Source organism: Bombus vosnesenskii, unplaced genomic scaffold (assembly GCF_011952255.1).
Source record: "Bombus vosnesenskii isolate JDL3184/JDL3185 unplaced genomic scaffold, Bvos_JDL3184-5_v1.1 scf7180000013358, whole genome shotgun sequence".
Taxonomy (NCBI): domain Eukaryota; kingdom Metazoa; phylum Arthropoda; class Insecta; order Hymenoptera; family Apidae; genus Bombus; species Bombus vosnesenskii.
In genome coordinates this window covers 346,067-373,086 of record NW_022882992.1, presented here as the reverse complement: position 1 = coordinate 373,086, position 27,020 = coordinate 346,067, and the positions used below count along the sequence as shown (strand labels likewise).

The 27,020-nt window shown below is 24.7% G+C and overlaps 3 protein-coding genes across 11 annotated transcripts; 2 read left to right on the top strand and 1 right to left on the bottom strand.

Moving 5' to 3' along the window:
• Window positions 1–1,808: 1,808 nt before the first annotated feature.
• Window positions 1,809–19,368, bottom strand: LOC117237152 (diacylglycerol kinase eta). Of its 7 annotated transcripts, XM_033500840.1 has the most exons (25): window positions 18,999–19,367; window positions 15,901–16,302; window positions 15,380–15,584; window positions 14,735–14,871; window positions 14,342–14,433; window positions 14,133–14,263; window positions 13,768–13,936; window positions 13,591–13,693; window positions 11,575–11,577; window positions 8,844–8,989; window positions 8,667–8,756; window positions 8,165–8,479; window positions 7,938–8,089; window positions 7,587–7,833; window positions 7,046–7,323; window positions 6,377–6,633; window positions 5,971–6,262; window positions 5,484–5,711; window positions 5,112–5,214; window positions 4,574–4,843; window positions 4,194–4,488; window positions 3,803–4,120; window positions 3,421–3,516; window positions 2,903–3,034; window positions 1,809–2,503 (listed from the first exon to the last, which is right to left on the bottom strand). In XM_033500840.1, exons 2-25 carry the CDS (start codon window positions 15,937–15,939, stop codon window positions 2,213–2,215), a joined length of 4,389 nt encoding a protein of 1,462 aa, XP_033356731.1. In that variant the 5' UTR covers window positions 15,940–16,302; window positions 18,999–19,367; the 3' UTR covers window positions 1,809–2,212. The 7 variants fall into 7 exon arrangements, with proteins under 7 accessions (XP_033356731.1, XP_033356730.1, XP_033356727.1 ...); XM_033500839.1 differs by having other exon boundaries at window positions 1,809–2,461; window positions 8,667–8,989; window positions 18,999–19,368; XM_033500836.1 differs by having other exon boundaries at window positions 8,667–8,989.
• A 540-nt stretch (window positions 19,369–19,908) lies between these two features.
• On the top strand, window positions 19,909–22,515 carry LOC117237154 (probable actin-related protein 2/3 complex subunit 2). Its single transcript, XM_033500845.1, has 7 exons — window positions 19,909–20,215; window positions 20,658–20,751; window positions 21,036–21,135; window positions 21,219–21,420; window positions 21,494–21,714; window positions 21,826–22,027; window positions 22,106–22,515. Exons 1-7 carry the CDS (start codon window positions 20,142–20,144, stop codon window positions 22,131–22,133), a joined length of 921 nt encoding a protein of 306 aa, XP_033356736.1. The 5' UTR covers window positions 19,909–20,141; the 3' UTR covers window positions 22,134–22,515.
• A 119-nt stretch (window positions 22,516–22,634) lies between these two features.
• LOC117237155 (transmembrane inner ear expressed protein) lies at window positions 22,635–24,225 on the top strand. 3 transcript variants are annotated; one of them, XM_033500847.1, is made up of 3 exons: window positions 22,635–23,214; window positions 23,530–23,887; window positions 23,962–24,225. In XM_033500847.1, exons 2-3 carry the CDS (start codon window positions 23,539–23,541, stop codon window positions 24,165–24,167), a joined length of 555 nt encoding a protein of 184 aa, XP_033356738.1. In that variant the 5' UTR covers window positions 22,635–23,214; window positions 23,530–23,538; the 3' UTR covers window positions 24,168–24,225. The 3 variants fall into 3 exon arrangements, with proteins under 3 accessions (XP_033356738.1, XP_033356737.1, XP_033356739.1); XM_033500846.1 differs by lacking the exon at window positions 22,635–23,214 and having other exon boundaries at window positions 23,462–23,887; XM_033500848.1 differs by lacking the exon at window positions 22,635–23,214 and having other exon boundaries at window positions 23,467–23,887; window positions 23,995–24,225.
• The last annotated feature ends 2,795 nt before the right edge of the window (window positions 24,226–27,020 follow it).

Genomic DNA, 27,020 nt, shown 5'->3' with positions numbered 1-27,020 from the left:
TTGTTACAGCAGCCTTGTTTTAACATAGCAACATTGAAATTATGATACATTTAAAAAACTTGTTTCCTCAGTTTCTTAATAAATTTGTACATGATATTTTTATTGCCATTGGCAGGTGACATATATTTTTCTTTGTCATTACCAGTATTATCATCATCATCCTAATCATTGTTTATTTCAAGACTGTTATAATATGATCATAGAAATGAAATATCACTTTCATTTAATCATGTTGCATTATGTTAAAGATGCTTTCTTAAATATCTTTTAATTTAGTTAGAAATTTAAATGTGATAAAAAAAATTGCAGAGCACTTTATGTACACAGTGTGTTATTTTTGTATACACATATAATATTTTGTTTGATTATGCATATGTGTATGTATATATACTATATATAATATTATATAATTTATCAATAGATAAAAATTTACAGCACATATAATTTTAACTGTACATAATATAAATACAAAGACATTGTTTTAAACTATTAAATTGTAATTGGTATAATCATAATGCAAAAATAAACATGTAATTGTTGTAAGATTTATGATTCACAGTACTGTATAAATTTTATATTATTTTTCACAGTTTATGTACACATAGCACATACAGTAGTTTGTTATTTATTTTTTTCAATACATAACTTCCAGCAGTGTCATATACTCATCAGTCATTATTTGTGAACTGCCTTTTATCTTTTAATACTCAAGAATTTAAAAAATGAAATATTTTATAAGCTACGCAATAGAAAAATTTTTTAATTTTATACAAATATAAACAATTCTAAGAATATTGTAATAAATACATTATATATAATATATGAAAAATTATTTTTTTATATCAGTATATATATATGTGTATTAACTGTAAAAAATAATTTTTTAACGGATATCGTAATTTTTATTAAAGTATTGTAATTGAATTATTAGCATAATTTTTCATAATAATATCTTTTATCTTTGCTTCATCTTACAATTTAATATATTTAGTTTTCCATGTTCATTAAATTTAATATGTAATATGCTTTATCTTACAATTTAATATATGTAGTTTACCATGTTCATTAAATTAGTATGTAAAATAATATATATATATATAACGAAAATTGTATTTGCCAAGCTATTTTATTACAGAAATTTCACATCTCTCAATAGTTTTGTAAATATTGCTTAAAATGTATGGTTTAATTACAGCATCAAATAAGATAAGAAATGCTTTTTATGTGCTATATGAAAATATTAAATTATATTAGTTCCTGTCACCGATTTCATTTCAAAGATTATGAATTTAGAAGGTCATTCAATACATATTGTAATAAATATAGTTTCTCCTTAAACATAGTTGTATATATATACATACACATTCTACTTTTTTGCACAGGAAACTAAACTCAGAATAAAATAATATAAATTGTAAATTGAATATACATGTGTAAATTATTTATATAATTGACAATACTTATTCCATATCTAAATTTAGAATGTAGTTTTCAAATGTATTAATACTGTTGTAAGCAAACTTAGCTGAAATCCTAAGTTGTAACGTGTATCAAATATAAAAAACAACAAACAATGATATGATACATATCTTCAAACTTATAATTTACATCAATATGTGATTATCAAAGTTTTCAATTTTTTTTGTACATTATACAAAGGAACAAATATAACTTAAATTATAGTCTAATGAATTTTTATACTGTTTAAATCTTTTGTTTAATAAATGCATTATTAATGCTATGCTCATGTCTAATAATATTTTGTAATAGGAATTGCATTAAAATATATCTTATTAGACATGACTATAACATATTTGTATTTTTTTAAAGATAAAATGTTTTCCTTATAATTCCTATATAAACATTTGTCTTTTGACATAAAACCAGTTCAACAGTTTGGCACAAGTAATATTATTTACAGCAGTGCATTCATTCATATACAGCAGTGCAGAAAATAATTTTCTTATAACACTGCTGTGTCACACTAAGTGCCCTTTTTATTAGAATATTTGTGTTATACTTGTAATACATATTACTGTTACGTAAAATTTTTAATTATAAGGATCCAATCCTTATCTTACTTCTTAAACAATCTATGTAATTCAAAACCTACATTATACAGCATCCAGATGGTTATTAACTGGCATAACATATTATTTTATTGATTGTATATTTTATACTTTTAAATGTTTAAATTATTATTATTATATACTTAATTATTTAGATCATTGATAGCTTGTAAGATTCGTTTAACATGTCCTACTTTAGTAATACCAAGTTCCTTGAGATCTCTACGGGCTAATGATAATAATTCCCTACCTCGTATATCGTGAGAAACAAATTTATCAGTATATTCACCCAACTGTAAATTCTCCAACCAGGAACACACTTCTTGTACACCCCATGTAGTAACTTGATCTCGAATAGTATGTGCTCCAGAATTAGCCCCTGAACGTCGAAACTTTAACCAGAACAAACCTCTATGACGATTCTTTCTATCTCCCTATACAAAGGTACTTTTGTGAAACGTTCATTTCTAATATATATTTTTGGATTGCATATATGGTAATCATATAAGTTGTATTTATATATAGAGAGCAGGACCAATTCATGTGATCATTTAAGTATTTTTATTATTAGTAGACCAATTAAAACTTTTTGTCATAGATAATAGATGTAAAGTTGTACAAAAAATTGAAAGTGATCTTGACAATTTATTTAAAGAAAGAAAAGAAAAAATCTAATTGCAATATCTTGAAGATCTTCTGAAACCATATATCATTTATGACAATAACTTTTTGATTAGAATCAATAGAAGTGACCACATTAAATAGTTCACTCTGCATGAGACTTAAGAAAGATAAGATATTACAAATTAAAAAATATGAATGAAGAATTATACCTGCTCATCTGATGGTAAGTTTTGTAAATATACTAATCCTGTACCTCCTTCATCAAACGTAAATTTCTTTAATTCCTGTTCCATACTGGCCAAAGAAAATGATAGTTTATTTTCTAAGTCTTCCCGTAATTTCTGAATTATATAAATTTTGTTATTAGAAAATTATTACTGAAATATCAAAAGGGATATAAGAAAATTAACCCTTCCACTATTAGTTCTTCATGTACTAATTGTCATAAGCTATATAGCAAACTCAAAGTCTTTGCATGCTCCTGTATATATTTTTAGAGGAATTACAAAATTAAATTTGATTGTTCTGTATCAGGAATGATAAATTAAACTAGTTTTAAAAATACTTTAGTGATATTAACAATGACCATAGCTGATCTAAACCAGTGCTTAGCAGAAGAGACACAATATTATCTTGTGCAACCCATTATAATGACTACTTACAGTTGTGGAAGGATTAATCATATTAATGATTAATCATGATAAATGTATACAAAATATGTACTTACTAGACTCTGTGCTTTATCTCTGAGTAATTCGCATGAGTCTTCATAAAGTTGTCTTGCACTTGACACCAACTCTGTTACTACTGGTCTTAAATTAATCTGTTGAAATGAAATGAATATAACTTATTAGAAATGAGTATAGTTAAAAAAATTTGTAATAGTAAATAATATCGATAATGAAATAATATAATTAACTTATATATTAAAATTAAATAAATAACCAACAAATAATAGTTCTTTAAAGAATATATTTAGTAAATTAATTATAATAAAAGAATACTAAAAGAATATTACTATCAGAAAAAATATAAAAACATTTGCATTATTTATGTTTAAGAAAAATTATAAGTAAGAATTATGGTATGAAATAATAAACTATACTAACTCCTTGCAAAATTTTTCCATCTGGATGAACTTGTTCAAGAGCTTGTGCTGTTCGTGCTGCAACTTGATACAAATCTGGTTCCAAACTTGGATGTGATATAATGAGAAGTTTGACCCATTTAACTAAAGTTGTAACTACTTCGATAAATCCCAAAAGAATATACATTTCATCATCATTTAAATATGATGGCTTATGTGATTGTAGAGACCTAGTTTGTGATTGCAATTGTGTATTGCTCAAAGTAGATGCTGACTGAGATATTGCATTGAGTGTATTGCGTTGCTTTTCCTCCCATGTTTTTAAGGATGTTTCAAGTGCCTACATTTCGATATTGATTATACTACACGTATATTATTGTAATACTAAAGTAATATAATTCTAAATTATTTACCCTATTTCTGTAAAGCATTTGCATACGATTTTTATGTATAATACGTATAATACCAGGAGGTTGAATCCAAGCTTCACCATCAACTTGTATAGGTACACCCTCATCACCCAAAATATTAATTTGAACTGTTTGACACTGTGCAATTCTATGATGTTGCAAGTTAATTAATCGTGATGCAGCCATTTGAACAGAACCAAATACAGCTACAACTTCCAATATACGATCGTCAAATGAAGGTGCTAAAAACAAATCTCCTTCTTTTGTTCCTCCCCAAAAATTTGTACCACCCATAAAGCTAAACAAATATAGTTTTGTAAGTATGGAATGTTGATGACAATATTTTACATTTTATTTTTTATGTTTTACTTTTGTATTTTTACCTTGGAATGTTTAATACAACAATTCCTTGTAATGAAGGCAATGGTATCCGTTGACCATCACATTCTAATTGTACTCTTTGTTCAAGATTCTTATATGTTTTTTGTAACCATTGTTTGGATCCTAATACACCATACCACATGTAATTTTTTGCTCGTGAACGACATTTTTCAGGATGTTCTTCCCTTTTATGATGAAAATCAAGACTAATTTTTGCATCTATGCCAATTCCAAAATAATTATTCATAACACAGCGTTCAAAATAGCCTTCCCTGCAAAATTGGAAAAATGATATTCTATTTTATGCGTCATATTCTGTTTAATGTATTCTTTTTATTTTGACTGCAAATTACTTATTTCATTAATGTATAATATAGATTCCATTATTGTATCCTTAGTTTCAAGTTAACTTTCAATATACACATTTTGAAAATTTCATCATTAAAATTGATATTATGTATTAGATAAGAAGTTGCTGAAGTCATAATATTATGTGTATATATTGCATAAAATTAGCATAGCAAGAAACATATAACTTACATTAATGTTTCATCAGGATCCATTAATGGTGATACAGCAGCACATAGTGCATCTGCATTTGCAAGTAATGCTTGACTAATAAGTCCTGTTCCACCGCTGACGTCTATAAAGATATAAAATAATAAATCTCGATAAGCAAATAATATACGTTTGACTGCATAATAAAAAATGTTATATGTTCAATATACATATAATTCTAATGAGATTACTTAAAATATCTTAATTTTTTCTTATTAATTTTATATTAAAATATTACGTTTCTATAGACAGCATTCAAATTTTGCAATTTTATTTTACATTATAGTTAAATTATAACAATTATTTTATTATATACAAACATTATTCTATATAAGTATTAAAATATTTACTTACTTGGCCACATGGGTAACCGAACTAATGGGTTAATAATTGGCAGCTTTTTAACATCTTCTGTTTTTTCAACAGATTTCACTCTTTCGTGACGTAAACTTGCGTTAGAACCACCAAATTTTGCAGCTGTAGCAGCTAAAGAAACAACTTCTGACGCTTTTAACAAACTCCCGCTGCTAATCCGACGAGTTGCTTGAGGAGAGAAACCCGATTCTGGTAGTTCTACACTTACTAATGAATTACAAAATTATAAAATAATTATTTTATAGAATAAAGTTATACATATTAAATTTGAATAAGTAACTTATGATAAAAGTTACACAATATTGTGAATTTTTCTAAAATAAAATATTTACAATGATGTAGCAATTTTTGATTACTTGGATAACTATTATCAAATTTAATAACGTGCATGCGCATATGTAGTAGTAATACATGCTAATTTGTACATAATTATTTAAATTATTTAAAATGTAAAACATTAACTTACATCTTTCCATACTTTCACCAATCTGTCGTCTTAAATAAGGCTTCATTTTATATTCTACATCTGAATCGTGCTGACTTTCAATCGACATTGATGGACTGGGAGGATTAATTATAACACTTATTGTAGGTGGAAAGTTATTAGGTTTTTCGTTTGTTGGAGTTGTTTCCGAAGATACAGTAAAGCAACATACAGGGCTTAGTAAATCGGATGCTTTAACATCTTGAGAATCTTTAAATTTATTCGCTTCGTTTACATTCTGTCCTATTGATCCCACTTTGTACTTAATTTTGTTCTAACGGAAATATTCATTAAATATTTAAGTATAAATTCAAGTATAGTAAAATATAAATAATGAAGATTCCTTTATAAACATATACTTAATAAGTATTAATTTTGTTATAATTACCTCTATTTCTATAACAGTAGAACTCTTTGTTGATCTTTTAAATGATCGCCTAGCAATTTCATTTGTAAAATCTGTATTTTCTAATTCATTTTCTAGGTATTCTCTTACAGAATCATATTCTTCTCCATTTATTATACTAGTTAAATCTTGTCCTATTAAACTTTCAGAATTTTGTATTTCACTAGTGACCATTTCTGAATTATCGGGAGAATCAATGTGCCTAATTTCAGAATCAAATGCATCACTACCTATATACCCTGAAATAAATACCAATGAAGTACAATTTACATCTTCTGAAAATATTCGTACGAAAGTTGTTTTTAAGTATTCATTATAACTTTAATTATAACATTTTATCATTTAAAAGAATTTACATTTACTGATTTATTAATTCATTCATTCATTGATTTACTGATTCACATTTATAAAGTTATATAAATTATTAATATATTTTATATATAAAAAAGTGCTATATTACAAATTAAAAAATGATAATAATTTTAATAAAATAACGTCATTTCTAATATAAATATTAAATAAAATGTTACAAAATAACTAAAATAAAAAATATAAAATAGAATTTAAAATGATCTAATTATCCAAGAACTAGAAATTATTATATTGATATTAATAATACTGCTACTTAATTACTAACTTAAAACTAACTACCTTTAGTTACTTCTATTTTAGTTTTATTTTCAAGTTTTTGTTCATGTTCTTCTGGTGATTGAATTGAATCTATGTCAGAAGAAATGTCTTGTGTAGTTCCATCTTCCGAAGGTGAACTTGTGTCAAAAGTAGTTCTTGTAACACTAATTTGAAATTCTGAAGAAATATCTATGTTATTAGAGTCAGATATTTGTTGGTCATTAGATTCAGGTGTTTCTGCTTCTTGCTCATTATCCAGAGAGACAGACTGAGCTGTAGGCAGTTGAAAGTTAAATGAACTGAAAATAAAATCCAATAAACTTATTAGTTTCTGTATTTTCGGTAACATTTATTTAAATTAGAAACTTTATTTTAATTTGTAAAATATAATCTTTCAAAAGAATTTGTAAACATGTAAGAAAAATGACAAAATATCACATAATTTGTTTTTGAATTCAAAATATGTGTAACTTTTTATATTATATTCAAGTAGATAATGAAGAAAGTTTGATCTTAATTTTTGTTAATAATTTATATATCACACAAAAATAAAGATATTTACACTTGTGGTAAATTTTCACTATTTCGTCTACTATCAGCAAAACCATCAGGTGCAGGTAATGTCAATAATTCCTCTGGTTGAGAATCTCTCCTAAGATCAGGTATTGGACTCAAAGATGCCAAGTTAGGCACTGGGCTAGTACATGTTGAATTATCTGCACTTCTTACAGATTCTATTAATGGTCCTACAGATAAATTGTCAACGTGATCTACTCTTAAACCAGGGATATCCAATTGTTGTCTTTTATCTACAACGTATTTTTTCATTATAAATATTTTTATTAAACAAGAAGATAAGATACATTAAAAGCTTTTTAATAAAAATTTTAACCAATTATTAATATAAACTTACTTGATATTGAATTTAATACAGTACCATCTTCTAGTGAACTATTTGTATTTCCTATTTTAGTAGCATGTTTTGTATTTATATTAATCTGATTATCTATAACCAAATGAGAATATTCCACAAGTTTTCTTACAATTCTTTTCAAACTGTTTGCTCTAAAAGTTAATGAAGTTCAATAAAAATATTACTCATTTTTTATTTATATTTAAACAAACAAATATTTAACATACCTTGAAATTACAGTTTCCTTTTCTATAAGTTGTCTCCTTTTCTCAACTTTTTTCAAATTTGTTATATCTTTCTCAGGTTTTTCTAATACACCTTTTTCACAATTATCAGGTGAAACAGAAATTTCAGTATTTAAAGTAATATTATCTGCATCATCTAAGTGCTCAGTTAGATATCCTTCCTCTTTGCACAATATTTCTAAAAATGAATTAAGTTTTTGCTGAAGTATTTTACATTTTTCTTCCACTTGTTGGTCCTCTGAGTTTACATTTTCCAATATATATGTTGCAAAATCTTTCACTGTGCCACATAAAATTCTGTAAAAAAAAATTGTATTAAAATAATGTATATACGTAATTTATATATACATATTTTTTTCTTAATAATGATAAAAATATATTAATTAAATAATTTTATTTATGAACTTATAAGTTAATGAATCAGTTTCTAGTTGCTACCAGAGATTTTATATTTATTTTTATATTTTTTGCATGAAATACGTACCTAATATTAGATAAAACTACATTTTCTTCGTCTGATTCTAAAATATTTGTTATATGAGTAACAACATTATCCTCATATTGATGAATAATGCTAGATTTTAATGTAGTATTAGAATGAGTTAAAACACTTTTAGGACATGGCAAAGATATGCTACGTTCAAAAGTCATAATACTCCACCGATCAAGCATTTTTGTGCCTGCTTTCTCATACTTTTCCAATAACTGGGGTAAATGAGCATCATCATCACAAGAAGATCCCCAACCCAATACACGTGCTAGGTCATTTCCAGTTCCCAATGGTAGAACTCCAACTTGACACTGCTTCTATTTTAAATTTTTATGCAAAGAATAATCTTATTAGAGTTCTTAAAAATACGTGCATTCGGAAGTAATTGATACTTATATAAATGTTTTAAAATCTCGAAGTCTATATAATCATATATTGCCAATCAATCAATTATTTTTACATAGATATAATGAAATAACTACATAAATATTGAGACATCAATTGCACTATTAAATGTATAATTTTTTATCTATTACACAACATACATCGCAAATAAGCAAAGCAATAGTTAAACATTCAGAGAAAAGAAGTTTGTTTCTTACAATAAAAATACAAATTTTCAATATCAAATTTATTATAAAATATTTAATATTAGTCTACTGTGCAAGTAACATTCTATTTCCTAAATTTCTTATTACATATAAAATAACAACCTTAATGTTCCTAGAAAGCTTTTGTTGCAAATGCGACTACAAATTATAATAAAGATATTACTATCAATTATAAAGGTGCTTCCATTAATTTTTAATATATAATTTAAGATGCATTTTGAATAATAACAATATTTAGGTAGATATACATTTACATGTACATACATCATTCGATTTTCCTTCTACTGTTATGTAAGTCTTTTTTTCATTAATCTCTACTACATATTTAAAATATAGTTACTTATATTTACTTAAAGTAACTGTCCATAGAAGAAATAAATTACATAAATTTTTACATGAAGTATGTATCACACAGTAAAATAATTTATATCCGTTATTAATATTTGTTACATTTTTATTTGAAAAACGCTTTTATACAAGTCCTAAAAATATATTCTTATTAGATATGTCAGTGCAAATAGTATTATGAGCATAAATAAAATTTACTTTGATTTTATATAATAAATAATATTAATATAATAAATTGATTATCATAATCAAACTAAATATTTTATGATTACAATTTTGCACCTAAAAATTGATAAAGAAACACTATCTAGAATTGAAAATCAATTTTATCAATATTGTTTATAATAATCAATGAATTTTAAAATGTCTTATTTAAGAGATATGAATTTTATTCTTTAAATATACAAATACAAATTGGTAATTAAAATTCAAACTATGAACACACACTGAACTACGAAATATTTTGAACTTGTAATATAAAAGAGTAATTATTATTAAACCTTAGAATTATGTTTTTTAATCAATTATATCAGATTTTGGATTATTTTTGGATAAAAATTATTTAATAAGAAAAATAAATTGGATTTTTAACTAATAAATTTTAACTAATAGTAAGCATCTAGCTGCTCAACATCTGAAACTACTAACTTAACTCATGTATATGCATCTACATAACAGTAAAACCATAATCAGCATTTATTCTAAAGCAAATGTGCAAAATCTTGTAATTGCATTATATTATGTGTAAAAGAATACAATAGTTAATAATTCAAAGAATTATTAGGAAGAAAAAATGAAGTAAATATGTATACTAATTCAATTTTTATCTTCAAATATTTTATAAAACTTTTTATAACAATATAAGTAACATTACAACCTATAAGCATACCATAAGATAGTTACTGTGGTAAGAAATTGTAAAACTCCTACATTCTTTTGTACTATTAAAGTTCGTAAAACTGATTCTCAATGCTATCATCTGCAATTATATCTCATATTATCACTATGGCTGCAATCTACTAATATATGGAACATTATACAGATCAATCACACACCTTTTGGATCATCTGGTGCAGCATTCCACTACAAATCCAAATCCAGAGGAACTAATTCCATTGTTATAATCATAGGAAGATTTGTTTTGTATTTTAATCCAAATTCCATTGGTTCCAATACTGCTCCAGTCTCTTAATTACACTGAGTTATGTAACAAGATAAGTGAAACATAAGAAACAAACTTTTGGAAATTTTTCCAGAAACATTCGTTTTAAAGTGAAAAGTGTCTAATACAAATGTTAAATTTTCAGTTTCATTTCAACTTTTGTTCTTTTTCTAAATATCCATTTTATATCTATCTATTTGTTTACTATTCTGTGTGCTTAAGGTATTTATCTGTAAATAATTTTACAATTTCCAAAAAACCTTACATTGCCTAATAATATAATAACTATAATAACTCATTTTACTTTTAAAGTTTTGATATTGTAGCTGAATTTACTGTGTTTACAATTATTGTGTCCAATAACTACGTTTTAAAATTATAATAAAATTAATAATTGGTAACAATCATAATAAAAATGTATAATTCATTAAACAATGTAACATTACTTGCCTATACTATTTCTGTAGTTAATAATTTATATCATAATACCCTTCTTAAACTTTTATGTAATATTGTTTAATAATTAATAGTAAATTATATATTATATAAAGTTATGGCTTTTATAATAGAGTATGTTTTAATATCAGTAATTACTGATTTAATATGAATATGCTGACCACTAAATGTATTAAAAGATTTAAAAGAATTACTATATGAAATTGTGAATTAAAAACGTGTAAATAATACTCTAATACTTAAATATTTATAGTATATAAATAACAAAAATATTTAACAAGACATTCAAGAATTATCAAAAAATGCGTGCTTAACTTACACTTACCATCTACAAATAAAGTTAATGAAGCTTCACGTATATAAAGAATCCTAATGCACAAACACCAGTATCATCTGAAATAAAATTATAAAAGAGACACGCCATGCTGTTTGAAATATTAAAGCTTTTCATTATTATATACTTAGTCTTTCTGTAATATTTACAAATTTATATTACTAAGTTGAGATTTAAAAAATAATTTTAAATATTTATCCTTTCAATTTTTTTAAAGTCCTAATTTTAATTGTTCAATCTTATACATTTTCCATATTACCTTATAAGTATGCAATTCTGATTTACATAAATATAAGTAATAAATTTTATAGTTGCATTTAAATCTAAATACAAAAAATGATAACAAATTTACATTTGAGGAAATATGAATTATTCTTCAAAATTGTTAAAAAATCGTTAATTGACATTAAAAGAGAAAGTTAAAAATTATTTAGGATCGAAAACAATAACAGTCGAAAGTTTAATAACAATGTTGTGGATCTCACAATTTTAAAGATTTTATCATATTAGTTATAATAATTATCAATGCACCAACCCAAAACAAACTTACTTATCAAAACTAATGATTTTATTAAATACAAATAATTAATTCTCTTATTTTATTTAGTTTAATAATTTTCAAATGAGTTTAAAGTAAATTATTACTAATAAAAATTATTGATTATTTAGAAAATTATAAATAACTTGTTGGAACGCTTCTTCTAGATTTATTTATTTAAAGTTTTACTTAAATATTATCAAAACATTATCAATGTTCAAAAATGAATTCGATTTCTAAAAATTAAATATATTTTTTCTACTAATTTTCAAATTTATTCTTTGTTATATATACAAACTTTGTATTTAAACAAATATATTTTGAAATGAAAATTTACGAAATTAATGTGATATGAAACAAAGTTTTTATCTAGTACTTTTAGCTAATAGTAAATTAAAATATTATATAATCACAGAAAGATTAAGCAAATTGAATTTGTGAATATTGTATTAACTTCACCTATTACAAATGATTTTGTAATTTTAAATAACAAAGGCAAATACTATTTATCAAAAGAACTGTGTGATTGTAGATGACATAATATGATGACGATAGTTTGAATAGTAATATGTCAATTTTTAATGTTTAACCTCAATGCAATAGTAAATCTTCAACAAAGTTATTTTATTCTAGATACACTACATATCATTATTTAAATTTATTAGTTTTCATTATAAAACATGTTTGATATTATACTTAATACTTCAAATATAATAGTACATATTAAATATCGTGCCTTGTTCAATATTCAATGTCTTTCAATATTAAGTTTTCTCATGCAGTGATTATAAAATTGTCGATATACAATTTTCATTACACAAAGCAAGTAAATATATCCCTCATTTATAAAAAAAATAGGAAAAATTCAATACGGAATCCTCAGTAATGGTGTATTTTAGGATAACTTAATACTTCTAGTAAGTAAAGTTAATGGAGTACTTAAAATTTGCCATTCCAGTAAATTGGATGATAAAAAGTTGGATATTTCAATTAAAAAAGCAAAATTAATTTCTAAATTTCTCCTATTTATATATGTGAAAACTGTTATCACCATATTATATATTTGTTACAACCATATAATTTTTCTAAATAATGCTTCTGCTTATTACTTAAAGGAAGAAACCATAATTGAGATAAATAGTGGGATATCCTATATGGATATGTAGTATATTATATAGCAAGATAATATGACATTCAAAACAATAATAATAAAGTGCAAACATGCGAATGATAAAAAAGTAAACTCTTTTTATTATTTCCATCTCAAAATTGTAATTTTTAAATATACTATAATATTTATAATCATATTTTATATTCGTGCATATTAATACTCTACAGAGCATTACAGCTTCTGCATGGCATAAACATATTCAAAGTGACTTTATATATACATTACATAATAATACTTTAAGATCATGCAATTAGCAAATATTTACAAAATCACAAAATTATTTGAACTTTCTACTTACATGCATTCCTAGGCGATCAATTTCAGAAAGAACCCAACCAACAGATCCATCTCCACTGCATACCAATATACGAAAAGGATCGAAGTGACGGAATAATCTTAACCTATTTGTAAAGAAATATTAATAAGCTGTATTGGCTTAATCTAAAATTATACAAAATTATATAAAACATTTTACCCTGGTCCTGGTCCTCCTTTTATAAGATCAAATACTTGTGCTGGATTTAATAATTGTTTAAATCTTCTAAGAAATTTAATACCTTGATTGTCACCTGATTTACTATTTACAAATACTAAAAGTGGGCTGCATCCAGTAGGTCTTGTAGCTTCCCAAGCTTCATCGCTACCTATTAAATAATTATTATGCATTATATAAAATTCGTTATATTACAAAACCAATCTAATAGAAATTTGTCTTCTGTGATACAAAATAATAATATAAAAGCTTAATATTCATTAAATAATTATATATCGCAACTAAACTATATAAAATAATAACAATAAATATGAAATATATTAAGAAAATTTTATAAATAATGTCACCTATACTATGCAGTGCTGTAGGAGGAACTACACTCAATTTAACTGATCCTAATGGACATTTAACACTTATGGCTGGTCTACAAGCTGTATGTACTGTAGCTCTGCACCATAAACATCTCCAATCTTGAAGCCTAAATAGTTAAAATAAGGAAATAAGTACGAATTTTAAATACGAATTAATGCATATTTTTCATAAATTAATGTTATACCTGAGAACAGAGCCACAAGTTTTATCACATACAGAACATTTTGAGGATACTGGTAAATTGCCTTCCATCCATTGATGTGGCATAGTAATGTTCTATATAAAAATAGTTCATAAAATAAGTTGTAATAATTATAATTCTTTCTCCAATTAATTCAAAGAAATAATGTCATAAAAAATAAAAATCATTTTTATTTTGTTTTTATTTTAATCTTCCTTTTATTTGAATTACTGTTTTCTTTAATACATAATAAAAAATATATTTCAATAAAAGAAATTATATATTAACTTTTCTATATTTAACAGAAATAAAAAATGAATGTATAATATAAACCTAAACATTTTTCAAATGCCAGTATCTTTAAGAGAAAAATTTTAATCAACTGTTTGCACATACCCCATCTTGGTCCTCAATAATGTCCTTGCCAATAGATGCCAATGTGGTCCATTTGCAATTATTTATTGCTTTTATGCTACATCGTTTGTGTACTTTATATTTACATATTTCACAACTTAAACCATGGGAAGTAACACCTATAACATATAAGTCAATATGTATTAACTATGTATAGTAGATAATAACATAATATAATACAATATATCAAATAACATAATATAATATATAATATCAAATTTATACATTAACTAATACTTAATAAAATACCATTAGAATTACAAAAATTGATACATTTAAGGACAATTTTATTGTTTTATAAATATCTTTTATCTCTTGACAATTTTATATTGATGTTTGTTAAACATCATAGAAATATAATTACCTCAACAGTTATAAACTTTATTTGTAAAATTAGTGTAACATATTAAATCAAATATCAAAAAACATATATTAACAACAAAAAAGATGTAATAACAATAATAAAATAAAAACGATATAATGATACTAAAAATTTTATATATAATTCAAACATGTATATTCTTGTTAAAATATACTTTTCTTTTGTAAAAATTGAACAACTATTTTATTAAATACATTAATTATAATAATAAAGAAAATTATTTATAATAAAATATTCATAATTACCGTAAAGAGCATCTCTGCAAATATTACAGTAAGTTGGTCTTGCATGACTTGTTGCATACCACTGATGATTACCACTAAGCATTTCTGCAATTCCAGAATCTGTCTGAGTATGATTTTTTGTTACTGTTCTTAATGCATTCAACCAATCTTCCATTTCTTGTTTACTTTTCCCACAGAGAACCAGTGATCGAAATGGAGTTATCACCTTAAAACACATATGACATACAATTATATATTATAATAAAAATATTTGTTCAATATTTTACTTTATTAATGTTGAACATTTCTATGAAAAAATATGAATTTTATATATTGTTTTATATAATCTTTGTAAGAAGAAATATCACACATCATTTTTTTTATTGTTCTAAATTAAATACATATTAAATAAATAAATATAACAAATACACTACATGCGATAAAGCTTACTACAACTGCCACATTTATATTAGATTATAAATTGACATTTAATTTTGAAAAAAGTAACCTTGTATATGTATTTATGGCGTAAATCGAATTACCTTGAATCGAGTACGGGTTCTCTGTTGCTTCGGTGACATTTGAATTGCAATCTCAAACACGACATTTGTATGTATATAATTTGCACGTACTTCAAAGAACAAGAAATGTTACATTCAAACGATAAAAAACAATTTTTGAACATACGAAAAATATAACAAAATGTATTGAGCATCGAAATAACGGAAGTATATAATAGTGGTGCGCGCACAATGCTCTTTTCTTCTTCTTTAAGCCATTGCTATGTCCTATTTTCCATGGCGCATGTCATGTCACCTCATTTATAAATAAATATCCGAATGAAAATGTAATGCATTATTGTAGAATCTTATTGTGTACGTAACTTATATTGTCAATGTAGTTCTATTATTCATATTATTCAAATCTCTTTACCATAAGAAGAGCTGAAAACGAAAATTGAAAACGAATTATATAATTAATTGTTAGTGCCTTTATTTAAAGATTCAATAGTATTAACATATGTATATATATATGTGTATATTTATTTTCATATATTGATCACGTAATTAATTACAAATTTAAAAATCAGAATCTTTAAGATTACAAAAATTATAGACTTAATTATTTAAATTAAATATACATTGACGTGCAAATTTCTGACCTCATAAATTCTCCTGTTTATATTTCAAAAGTGATACATATTTTAAATTTTGAATGTTTGAGTAATATTATACAACTATCTAAGAATGTGCATTATATATAGAATATGTATTAATTTGTGTATTATGCTATTTTCTATTACTTATCATTACATTGCGGATTTTTATGCATTTATGGTAAATTTAAAAACACAAAGCATTTAGAATATACATATATACAGAAATATAAAAAATATTTGAAATAAACTAATCATTATAAAATTTATAGAATAAAATATATTGTATATTGTATTGTATATATTGTATATATAATCTATATAGGTTTTATTTTTTTAATTATGGCCATAAAAATATATATTTGCATAAAAATTCACGGTTTATTTATCATTCTCTTATAATCAATATTGTTCAAAATTCTTTTAGATACCATCTCTCAAATGCAACATTAAAAATTTATTCTGATCTGAAATTTTTGCACGCCATTGTAAATTATAAAATTGAACTAATAGCAATAATTATTAATATCCTATTCTGTCTTGAAAAATGTTTGGTAATAAAATGAATAATAAAAAATAAGCATATATTGCAATTGTTTGTACTTAAAATGCAAAATTTTGGTATATTAAGATACTAAAATTAAATATAATGCTGTATATTTTTTAAAAATATAATTACAATTCATTTACAATTTTTAATTAATGAATAAACAAACAAATACACGTATGGATGTATGACACATAAATAAACTGTGTATTATATATACATAATTCATAATATTTGTTTATATGTTTCATAAAAATAATTCTATATAAGTTTATTTACGAACTTAAATATTATATGTTATAATAATGAAACTTCTAATAAAAAAGAAAGACAGACAGGCTATAAAAGCCAAAGGTAAAAACGTTACACAAAATGAGATGAATCTGATCTTGATGACTAACAGCGACCATGTAATCTTTTTTAACTTGTTCTGATTCGGATAATGACATAAACGTCACAAATATTTCTGTAGCACATTTACATGAGAATTTAAAAGTGTAAAAAACAGTTGGGAATTTTCATGTTTTTCTACAACAAAATGGATTATGCGAATAAGTTGATTTTCGATACCAAACAAGAATATATCTAAAAGTTATTTAAAAACTAATAAAAAAATATAAAATATTCTTGTACACATGTGATACTTTTCATGATTATACTACTGTATGTATTCAAATTCTTCTGACTGAAACAAACCAATATGCTTTTTTGAAACTTCCTTCTCAAACTGATACGCTATTCTCTATTTTTGCATGGGAGAATAGCTTTGCACATTATATATTTATACATATATCCGCTGCCTTTTAGATAGAGCTAAATAGAGCAATAGAAAATGGAATAGATTTAAAATCAGAATAGAAGAGCACCTGAAGGATGATAGGTCTGAAGAAGAAATAAAATTGAAAGGCTGAAAAACAAAGAAAAAAGACTTGGAAGAAAGTGATCATAAAAGTGATAACAGTGATGAAGACTGTTATATAGACTAGAAAATACCTGCACTTATATTTATAAATTATTGACTAATCGAAAAGGTAGAAAAAGAAATGTATTTGAATTAACTTTCTGTAATTTTATAATTTTATAAGTAGATTTGAATCTAATGAATTTATGTTAATACAAGCATGTAGAATAGAACATGAGTGAGTGTGGAGAAAAGAACATTATAAGAAAAAGAATTAAGAGAATCAAAATGAATGCAATTCGTATAATGTAATAAATATGTTTGAATATAGTGTACAGAATCAGAGAGTAACATGAAGAAAAATAATAAACCAAACCAATTTAACCAAAAATAAAAATCCTGATTGAAACTTTTACTTTATGGAGTAAAAATAAAATATTACAAAGTGAAATCAAATATTGTTAGCAATCACAATATATATTTTAATAATAATAAATATGATTATATACAGTCTTTTTTGGATATAAAGCACAATGAACAATATGGCAACATTGTTTTTACAAATTTAATTTATAGCAAAATATGTATTAGAGATTACATACAAATCGTTATTGACATCTTTAAAGAGAAATTAATATTATGTATTAGATTGCAGATTTTTATGCATTTATAGGAAATTTAAAAGTGTAAAATTGCACATAATACACACAATATGAAAGAGTATATAAAATGTCCAAAATATAATGCTTTCTATAATACTTAGTAAGTAAAATAATTTTCTATCTAGGTTTTTTTAAATTATATGTTGAAAATATGAATTCGCACAAAAATCTGCAATCTAATAGTATAATAGCGTTAATTAACTAAAATCTCAAGGAATACTGATGGAAATGTAAACACAATACAAGTTTGTTATCATTTTATCTCTATTTATTTTGTATATTCATATTACATCTGAGAAAATTCACTGAAATTATGTTAATAAAGGTTATGCTTTCATGTTAGTATAAGTTGGTACAATACTGTATTTACGTACCATTTGCAATTTTCACATTATCATAATTATGACGTAAGAACTGAAGATAATACATGCGTGCTATTTTTATATTTAGGAGTGTACATATACTATCTTGCACTATAATTGTTTCACTGCAGCATTATTTAATCTCATTTACTATGATAAAATATACTGTCACAAACATTTTATTATGAACAAAATCATGGAAAATCATACTAGTTAGGTTATGTTTACATTGAAGTGAAATTCTCGACACTGTTGCCAGATTTTGTTTCGCCATAGATCGTATTTAAAGTAGGCTGTGATATAATATATCTCTAACTGTTATAATTTAATTGTAATCAAAATGTAACTAATTGTATTGTATAATTTTCTAAAGTATTCTTTTCTTTTGTTTTCTTACTAATTCTTGTTTTTCAAGAAATTACTCAATACACGGATGTATATGCTTTGTTGGGCCATTATGCCTTTATATTCCTTTGTATGTTACGGTTGCAAACAGGCTATGTAAACTGTTACAAGATTTTTCAACTAAATAATTTGTATTTAAAAAATTTTTAGGCAATTATTAAAAAAATATTAAATTTTTAAAAAACAAAGCTACAAAGAGCTTTCCGATAAGATTATTATTGAATGCATATCATGAAACCTTTATGTAATTATATGACATCATGATATAAAAAATTATTACTTATGTAATAGAATTTTGTAATATATATTTTAAACTTATTTTACATTAAATTTATTTCGTTTTGCATAAACACAAATACTTCAATATATTTCTGTTCGTGAAGCTAGTAACTTAGTTGTAACTAGTTGAATACAATAATTAATTGTTACATTTTTTAAATTTAATTGATAAAAATGTTTGTTTGTAGTTATACATGTTTATACACAATAAAAGTGACTGAAATATGGAAATTTTAACATATTTAACAAGAAAATAACATACAATGCATGTTGTCCAATAAATCAATTGCTATTAGTAGTGGTACAATATAACGTATGGTTGGGTGACCTGGCTATGTTAAACCTGCGATCACTTGGTTCAAGAGAAAAGATTAGAAATTAGTCAGAATCGTGTATATGGTTAAATTCCTCAGTAGATAATTAGTAATTACTGTGTTATAATATTAAAACTAATTAATATAAGATATAATAATGATTTTGTTAGAGATACACAATAGGATACTAGAAGAAACGTTAAGTAACAAAATAAAAAATACTCTGTCGGGGTAAGTAAAGTGCTTCCTTTTTTAAGGTCAAGATATTTTGCACATTTTTAAGATAAAGTTAGGGATTATAAGTTAGGGCGGTGTCCGTTTCAAATATTAGTGACGTTTATTGTAGTAGAATATTTAATATATGCATTACAAATTTCCTTCTAAATTAAAACAAACAGTTTTAAATCCAAGATTTCTGCATTATGTCAAACAAGTGTTTATATAAAATGCGATGTTCATAACATTTGATTTTCTGCTTAAACATTTTTACATATATATATCTGATTATTTTAATATTAAAAATTGCATACGAAACTATGTAAATAATGCATAAAAATAACATATAGCCAAAATATATATAAAATAATTTTATAACGTTATTAAGTAATTAATTTTTCCTGTTATCAATTTGTAATTTTGTATTTAATACAATTAAGATATATTTTCTTTGTAGTCATAAACCAGAATCCACAGATGTTGTTATAGCAGATTTTGATGGAGTTTTATTTCATATTTCTAACTTAAGTGGTGACAAGTCAAAAATTAGAGTAAGTTTTAAAAAAAGCTTTATCATATCTGTACTTTTCATTGCATGATAAGTTTTCATATAATCATCTCTTTATAGTAACAATATTATCAAATTGATGTATTACTTTTTATATTTAATTATAACTATAGTATTTATTTATTATTATTATTTATTTATATCATTTTCAGTATTATCATAATCAAATTTAGATTTACATAATGTGCTTTATTTTATTTTTTACTTTATATTTCGATATTTTTATGTGTTTGATTTTTTTTGTTAACATTCTTCATTTTGTTGCAGATAAGTATTTTACTTAAATTTTATAAACAATTACAAGAACATGGGGCTGATGAATTACTTATACGTGAATACGGATCTTACCTTATAGCTCCAGAAAATGGTAAACAAATTAAATTATATTTGAAGTACTTAAAATTGTTATTCAAAAATTATTAAATAAAATATTGGTATTTCCATTACTAGGTTACAATGTTTCTGTATTAATAGACTTGGAAAATTTGCCCGAAGATTGGGAATCATTAGTTAAAAAAGTTGCACTCTTAAAGAGACACTGTTTTGCCAGTGTTTTTGAGAAGTATTTTGATTTTCAAGAAGAGTATTATGATTCACCAGGTACCCAGTTGCAAAAAAGGGCAGTAATTCAATATAGAGACGAAGAAACAATGTAAGAATATACTTTCACTTTGCAATGATAATGAAAGTAAGCTATATTTAATTTATACATATTTTACATAAAGGTATGTTGAAGCGAAAAGTGATAGAGTAACAGTGGTATTTAGCACAATATTTAAAGATGAAGATGATATGGTTATTGGAAAGTTATTTTTACAAGAATTGAAAGAAGGAAGACGTGCAAGTCACACAGCTCCACAGGTTCTATTTAATCACCGTGAACCACCATTAGAATTACAAGATTCTGAGGCAGCTGTTGGAGACTGCATTGGATACATCACATTCGGTAGATATAAATCTAATTATGCCTAAATTTTAAAAGAACATAAAAAACATGCAAAGAATATTAAAAGTTACATATTTATCTATCTCATTTGTTATATGTTTCTTTTTGCAGTATTATTTCCAAGGCATACAAACAGAGAAGCTCGTGATAATACTATTGATTTAATACACATGTTTAGAAATTACTTACATTATCATATTAAATATAGTAAAGTTTATATTCACTCAAGGATGCGCACCAAAACAACAGACTTCCTAAAGATATTAAATAGAGCAAGATCTCAATCGAAAAACACTGAGAAGAAAACCATTACGTAAGTTCTTTAAAAAATATATGCTGCTTAATACATTATATTAGGATAATAAATATAAAAATGTTTTATGTTTTACAGAGGTAGAACGTTTATCAGGAAGGAATGAGTGTAAACATAAGATTATATTCCTTATATTGTTTTAATAAAGGATAAATGACAAAGCTCTCATTTATCTCATAGATTTGCTAGAAATGTTTTGATCTTCTGGCAAGAAATATTGTTTGTAATGAAAGATTCTAATTCATCAGATTAATGAGTTAAAAGCTGTCAGTCTTTGAGTCTTACCACTCATTGTCTCTGAACAGTACAATGATTTTTAGAAAAATCTATATTGCTGTAAACATACTTAAAATGTGTGTACAGCAACGAAACGCATGATTAAAAAGCCATTTTATATTGAAATTCTTAAAGTAATATTACAAGAGTGCATAAAGTCTTCGAAAAAATCAGGGAATACATAGTCTGTTTATGAATAAAGTTAAAAAATATCCTGTGTTTTACTACTTTTACATGTAAAATATGATCTTAATGCTATTAAGCTTTATGATCAAAGATGCATAATCGCATGTTCTACTTTTTTAAAACATATTTTATGTTTATTAATTTCAGGAAAATTGTCATTTTCTATAAATTCCACGTACAACGAAAATGTTTAAAATAACAAGGAACGCGTGGATTTTATAAAGAAATATATCAATGTATCATTTGTATGTTTAATAACATAGCACTGTCTTTTTTGATAAATTATTTTTGTTAGCTATATTTTATTGTCTCTTATTAACGTATAATTGTAAGATAATAAAAGTATTAATTCTATAAGTGATGTAATTACCAAACCTTTGTTTGTATTAATCGGAAATATTGATCTAGTGACTATGAAAATTAGTACTATTGATTTGTAATTAGCAAATGGATGTAAGGGTTGGAAGACATGATTAAGGTGAAAACTAGGGAGTGCCAAATACGGGTGTTCATTAATAACCACACCTCTTTATTTAACACTGACATAAAAGCTACAGTATGTGCCTCTTAAAATTTCAGTTATACGCATTCTTTCACACAGTATTCCATACTGTTCTACCCTTCTGTTTAAAACTTTTCATTGTATTAATTATTCCTATGATTAAGTGAAAACGAATTAAAAATTTTTTATGTTAATACAGATTATATTACATTTTTTAAAATATGTAAGTACCATAGATTATTATAACCATTTTTATAATAGTTAAAATGTATGAATATATACTATAATGTGATATTAATATAAAATACTTTGTTGATAGCGTTTAGAAACAAACTTTATATTATTTTGCATTACTTTTTTAATGTAAAAATTCATTTAATTAAAGTTTACATTTATAATTATACATGATATATAATTATGTGATTAATACTATAAAGAAATGAAATGAAATATTCACAATAATGACTTAACAATGATATTTATTCTCCATTTAAATATGTCTTACTTAAAATTTATTTAAGTGACTGAATCTTTTTAGTAATTAACTATGAAGGAATTGGATGAACCAACTATTGCATCAATTTTATCTTCATCCTTTCCACCATGTTCACCTCATGAAATAGCAGTACGACCTGGAGACTGTGTTGAAGGCAGAGTTGAAAAATGGTTGGAAGATGAAGCATTTTCAGGATTTCGAGTTTGGCAACTTGCTGGCATAATACTTTCTATTTTACTTAGTGTATTGATTGGACTTTGTTGTTGTATCCGATTTAGAGTGCCACGAACTAAACAAGAAATAGAAGCTGATTATATTCGAAAAAAAATAACAGAGAGTTTCAGACAAGAATTATCTAAAATCAGTAATACGGAAATGGATGATATGGACTTGAAGAAAGGTAAAGGAGTCCAAAGCAAGGTTGTAACAGAAAACGCTTAATAATGTTTTCATTGATTTACTTTATTATTTCAGTTAGTTTAAATACACATATTTGTTCTTTATTAGCATTAAGCAAAATTCAAAATAAATTTGATATGGAAGTACAAGAGGTACAAAAGGATCATCAAGAAGCAACATATAAGAATATACAACATGGATTACGATCAAGATTCAATGCAATGTTCAGTGGAATTCATTTTACTAAACAAGAACATCCTAATGTTGACAGCATAATTTAATGAATTTACAAATAAATGCGTCATTATAGAACATTGATATTAAATACTATATCTACAATTATGATTAATTTTTTGAAACAATAATATTGTTAGTATTATTAAATTTTCAGTTAAAATTTGTAATAATTAATTAAATTACGTATTCATTGTAATAATATTAAATGAAATAAATTCTATACAGCGTTAATTGACTAAATATAATCTTTATTTTATGAATATAATACAGAAATTAATTTATCATACATGCAACAATAATCTATAGCAAAAGATAATACATTTTAGAAAGCACTTAATAGGACTAATGTATATTACCTACCACATTATGTTTTATTTACTTATATTATTAGATGGTTAGTATTGTTAAAAGTGCAGATTTCTCACTGTTATTAAATAAAATAAATTGTTACAAATTATATGTAATTTAAATGAGACATTATTCATAAAAGAAGAAGCAATCACAGTACAAATTTTATATTTTCATTAATGATTAAAGATTATTATTACGTTTGTTTCTAAACGATATAAGTTATTAATGCTAGTACATTTATAGAGTTAAATCATCTTATATGTATACGAAACAAAATTTTTAGACATAATTCTTATTGTCTCTCTCTCTCTCTTTCGCTCTCTCTTCTCTTACTCTGTCTTTCTCTCTCTTCTTTGAAAACCAAAATTTGTTTACTCTTTACTATGTACGTAAGACAATTATAAAATTATTTACTATTTTAATTTTAAAACAATTTGTGGAAATGTTATAAAATTTAACAGAATATAAATATTTATAAAACCTATTTATTAGCTGGCAAACAAAAAATAACTAACATTATTGTAAAATGAACCAGATATAAAATTATAAATGAATTTTTACGATTGACTTTACGTAAAAAGCATTAAGATGAGAAACAAGTAGCAGAAAAAATAACAAAATATGAATCCTTTTAATAAAATTCTGAATATCCAATAAAATGAGTTTAATAAAAGTTAAATCTTAATCATCTTTTTAGAAATATGGTCTCTTTATAGATATAAACATTTCTCATAGAGAAATAAAAATTTTAGAAGAAATATGACTTATCATATATACATATATCGCTCGCACATATTATACACACACGCATATAGGAATGATTTAATTAATCATAGTGTTTTAACTACCTTAATGCTCCTTCCACTTCATAAAATGAAACTAAATTTAGTAAGGAAATTGAATTAATCTAGATTTTTAACATTGTATAGCACCAACTGGTGTATTATTTTCCATATTTTTAATAATATCACATATAGTAGTTATTCACATGGAATATTTTAATTATACTCTGATGAAATACGACATTTAAAAGTCTAATACTTTTAAAAGCTCGTATGGATCAATATATTTTATTTTAGAAATAATCCATTAAGTTAAGAAAGAAGCTGTTTATTTAATATTTATATTTATAGAAAAGAAATATTTTCTTACATAAATATTTTTTTTTAAGATTTTATAAGATTTTTTTAAGATTTAAATATTTTTTTACAAAAAAAATATTCTTATAAGGACTTTTCCCTTAAATAGATATTTTTCTTTCTCAACGAAAAATCATTTATGATAGGAATAAATTTAAGGAAACTGTAATATTACTGATGTATCTCATTTGAAATTAGATCTATACTGTTGCATAATCCATATTGATTTTTTCTAAAATGAATTTCTATAACTAATATTGAGATATAAGTAGAGGAAGTTATAAGAGAATCTTCCACATGGAGCAAGGAAGTTTTATTCTACTATAAATTAATAAACTGTAGGAAAAACTTCATGGACTAGAGGATCCAATAGAAGCGTAATGTACAATATAGACAATATTTTTAAAGGATTCGAAGTCGTTGTACATTGTGCAAAACGTTTCCATAGAGTGAAGGAACTACCTATGCTTTTAAAATCTACCTGCATGCGTTCTTTCAGTATGATCCTATTTATAGTAACAAAGAGGTATAGGCTGACTGACATATAAGTGTAACGATGACAGGATACCTCTAATTGATGAAGATTGGGAATTCACTACGAGGTAAGAGGTTTTCATAGAACTTGACCAAATAGCATTTTATTGTGCTACAGGACCACTAGCAACAATTGCGCTACGAAACCATTAGCAACAATTGCGCTAAATAGTCCATTTAAGCGTACCTTCACGAGATCTTATTTCTCCACCACGAAAATTTCATTTTCGGGCTTAAATATTGAAAGCTGATGACTGTTTGTGGAATCAACGATAAGATTGGTAAAAAATTTCCGCAGCTTCGACCTTTTGGTTCATCATCTAGCGGTTCTGTTACAGTTTCGCTCATAATGTTATGGTGTGGCGTGGAATACGGATACGGTGTTGAGAGTGGATTACAAGTAATATGTACCTCCCCCATATTCCATTTATTTTTTGTATCACTCGAGTCATTTCCTTGAGTCAATTCCGAAACACACGAAAAAGGTACCTTTTCATCTGTGGAGGTGATGGAACGATTAGAAATATTGATTACACGACCTTCTGATGTCAAATTACTTTTACGATGATTAAATACACTATGATCTAACATAGAATTTGATAAATTCATTGATTTTAAAGACGTTTTTCTATAGACTTTTGATCGTGTAAGGGGTTTAATTGTTAATTGTGGTGACGATACTGATCGCACAGAGTAGGAATTAGTACCTCTATTAATATCCATGTGATTTTGCAGAGGGTGACAATCGTTACTGTTTGTATTTAAATGTTTATCTTTTATAGATACATCGGGATTGATGGATTGAAGAGTGGATGTAACTGCTGGACTTGTGGGTGTTGTAATAATTTTTTCTTGGGTAATTATAGAATTTTG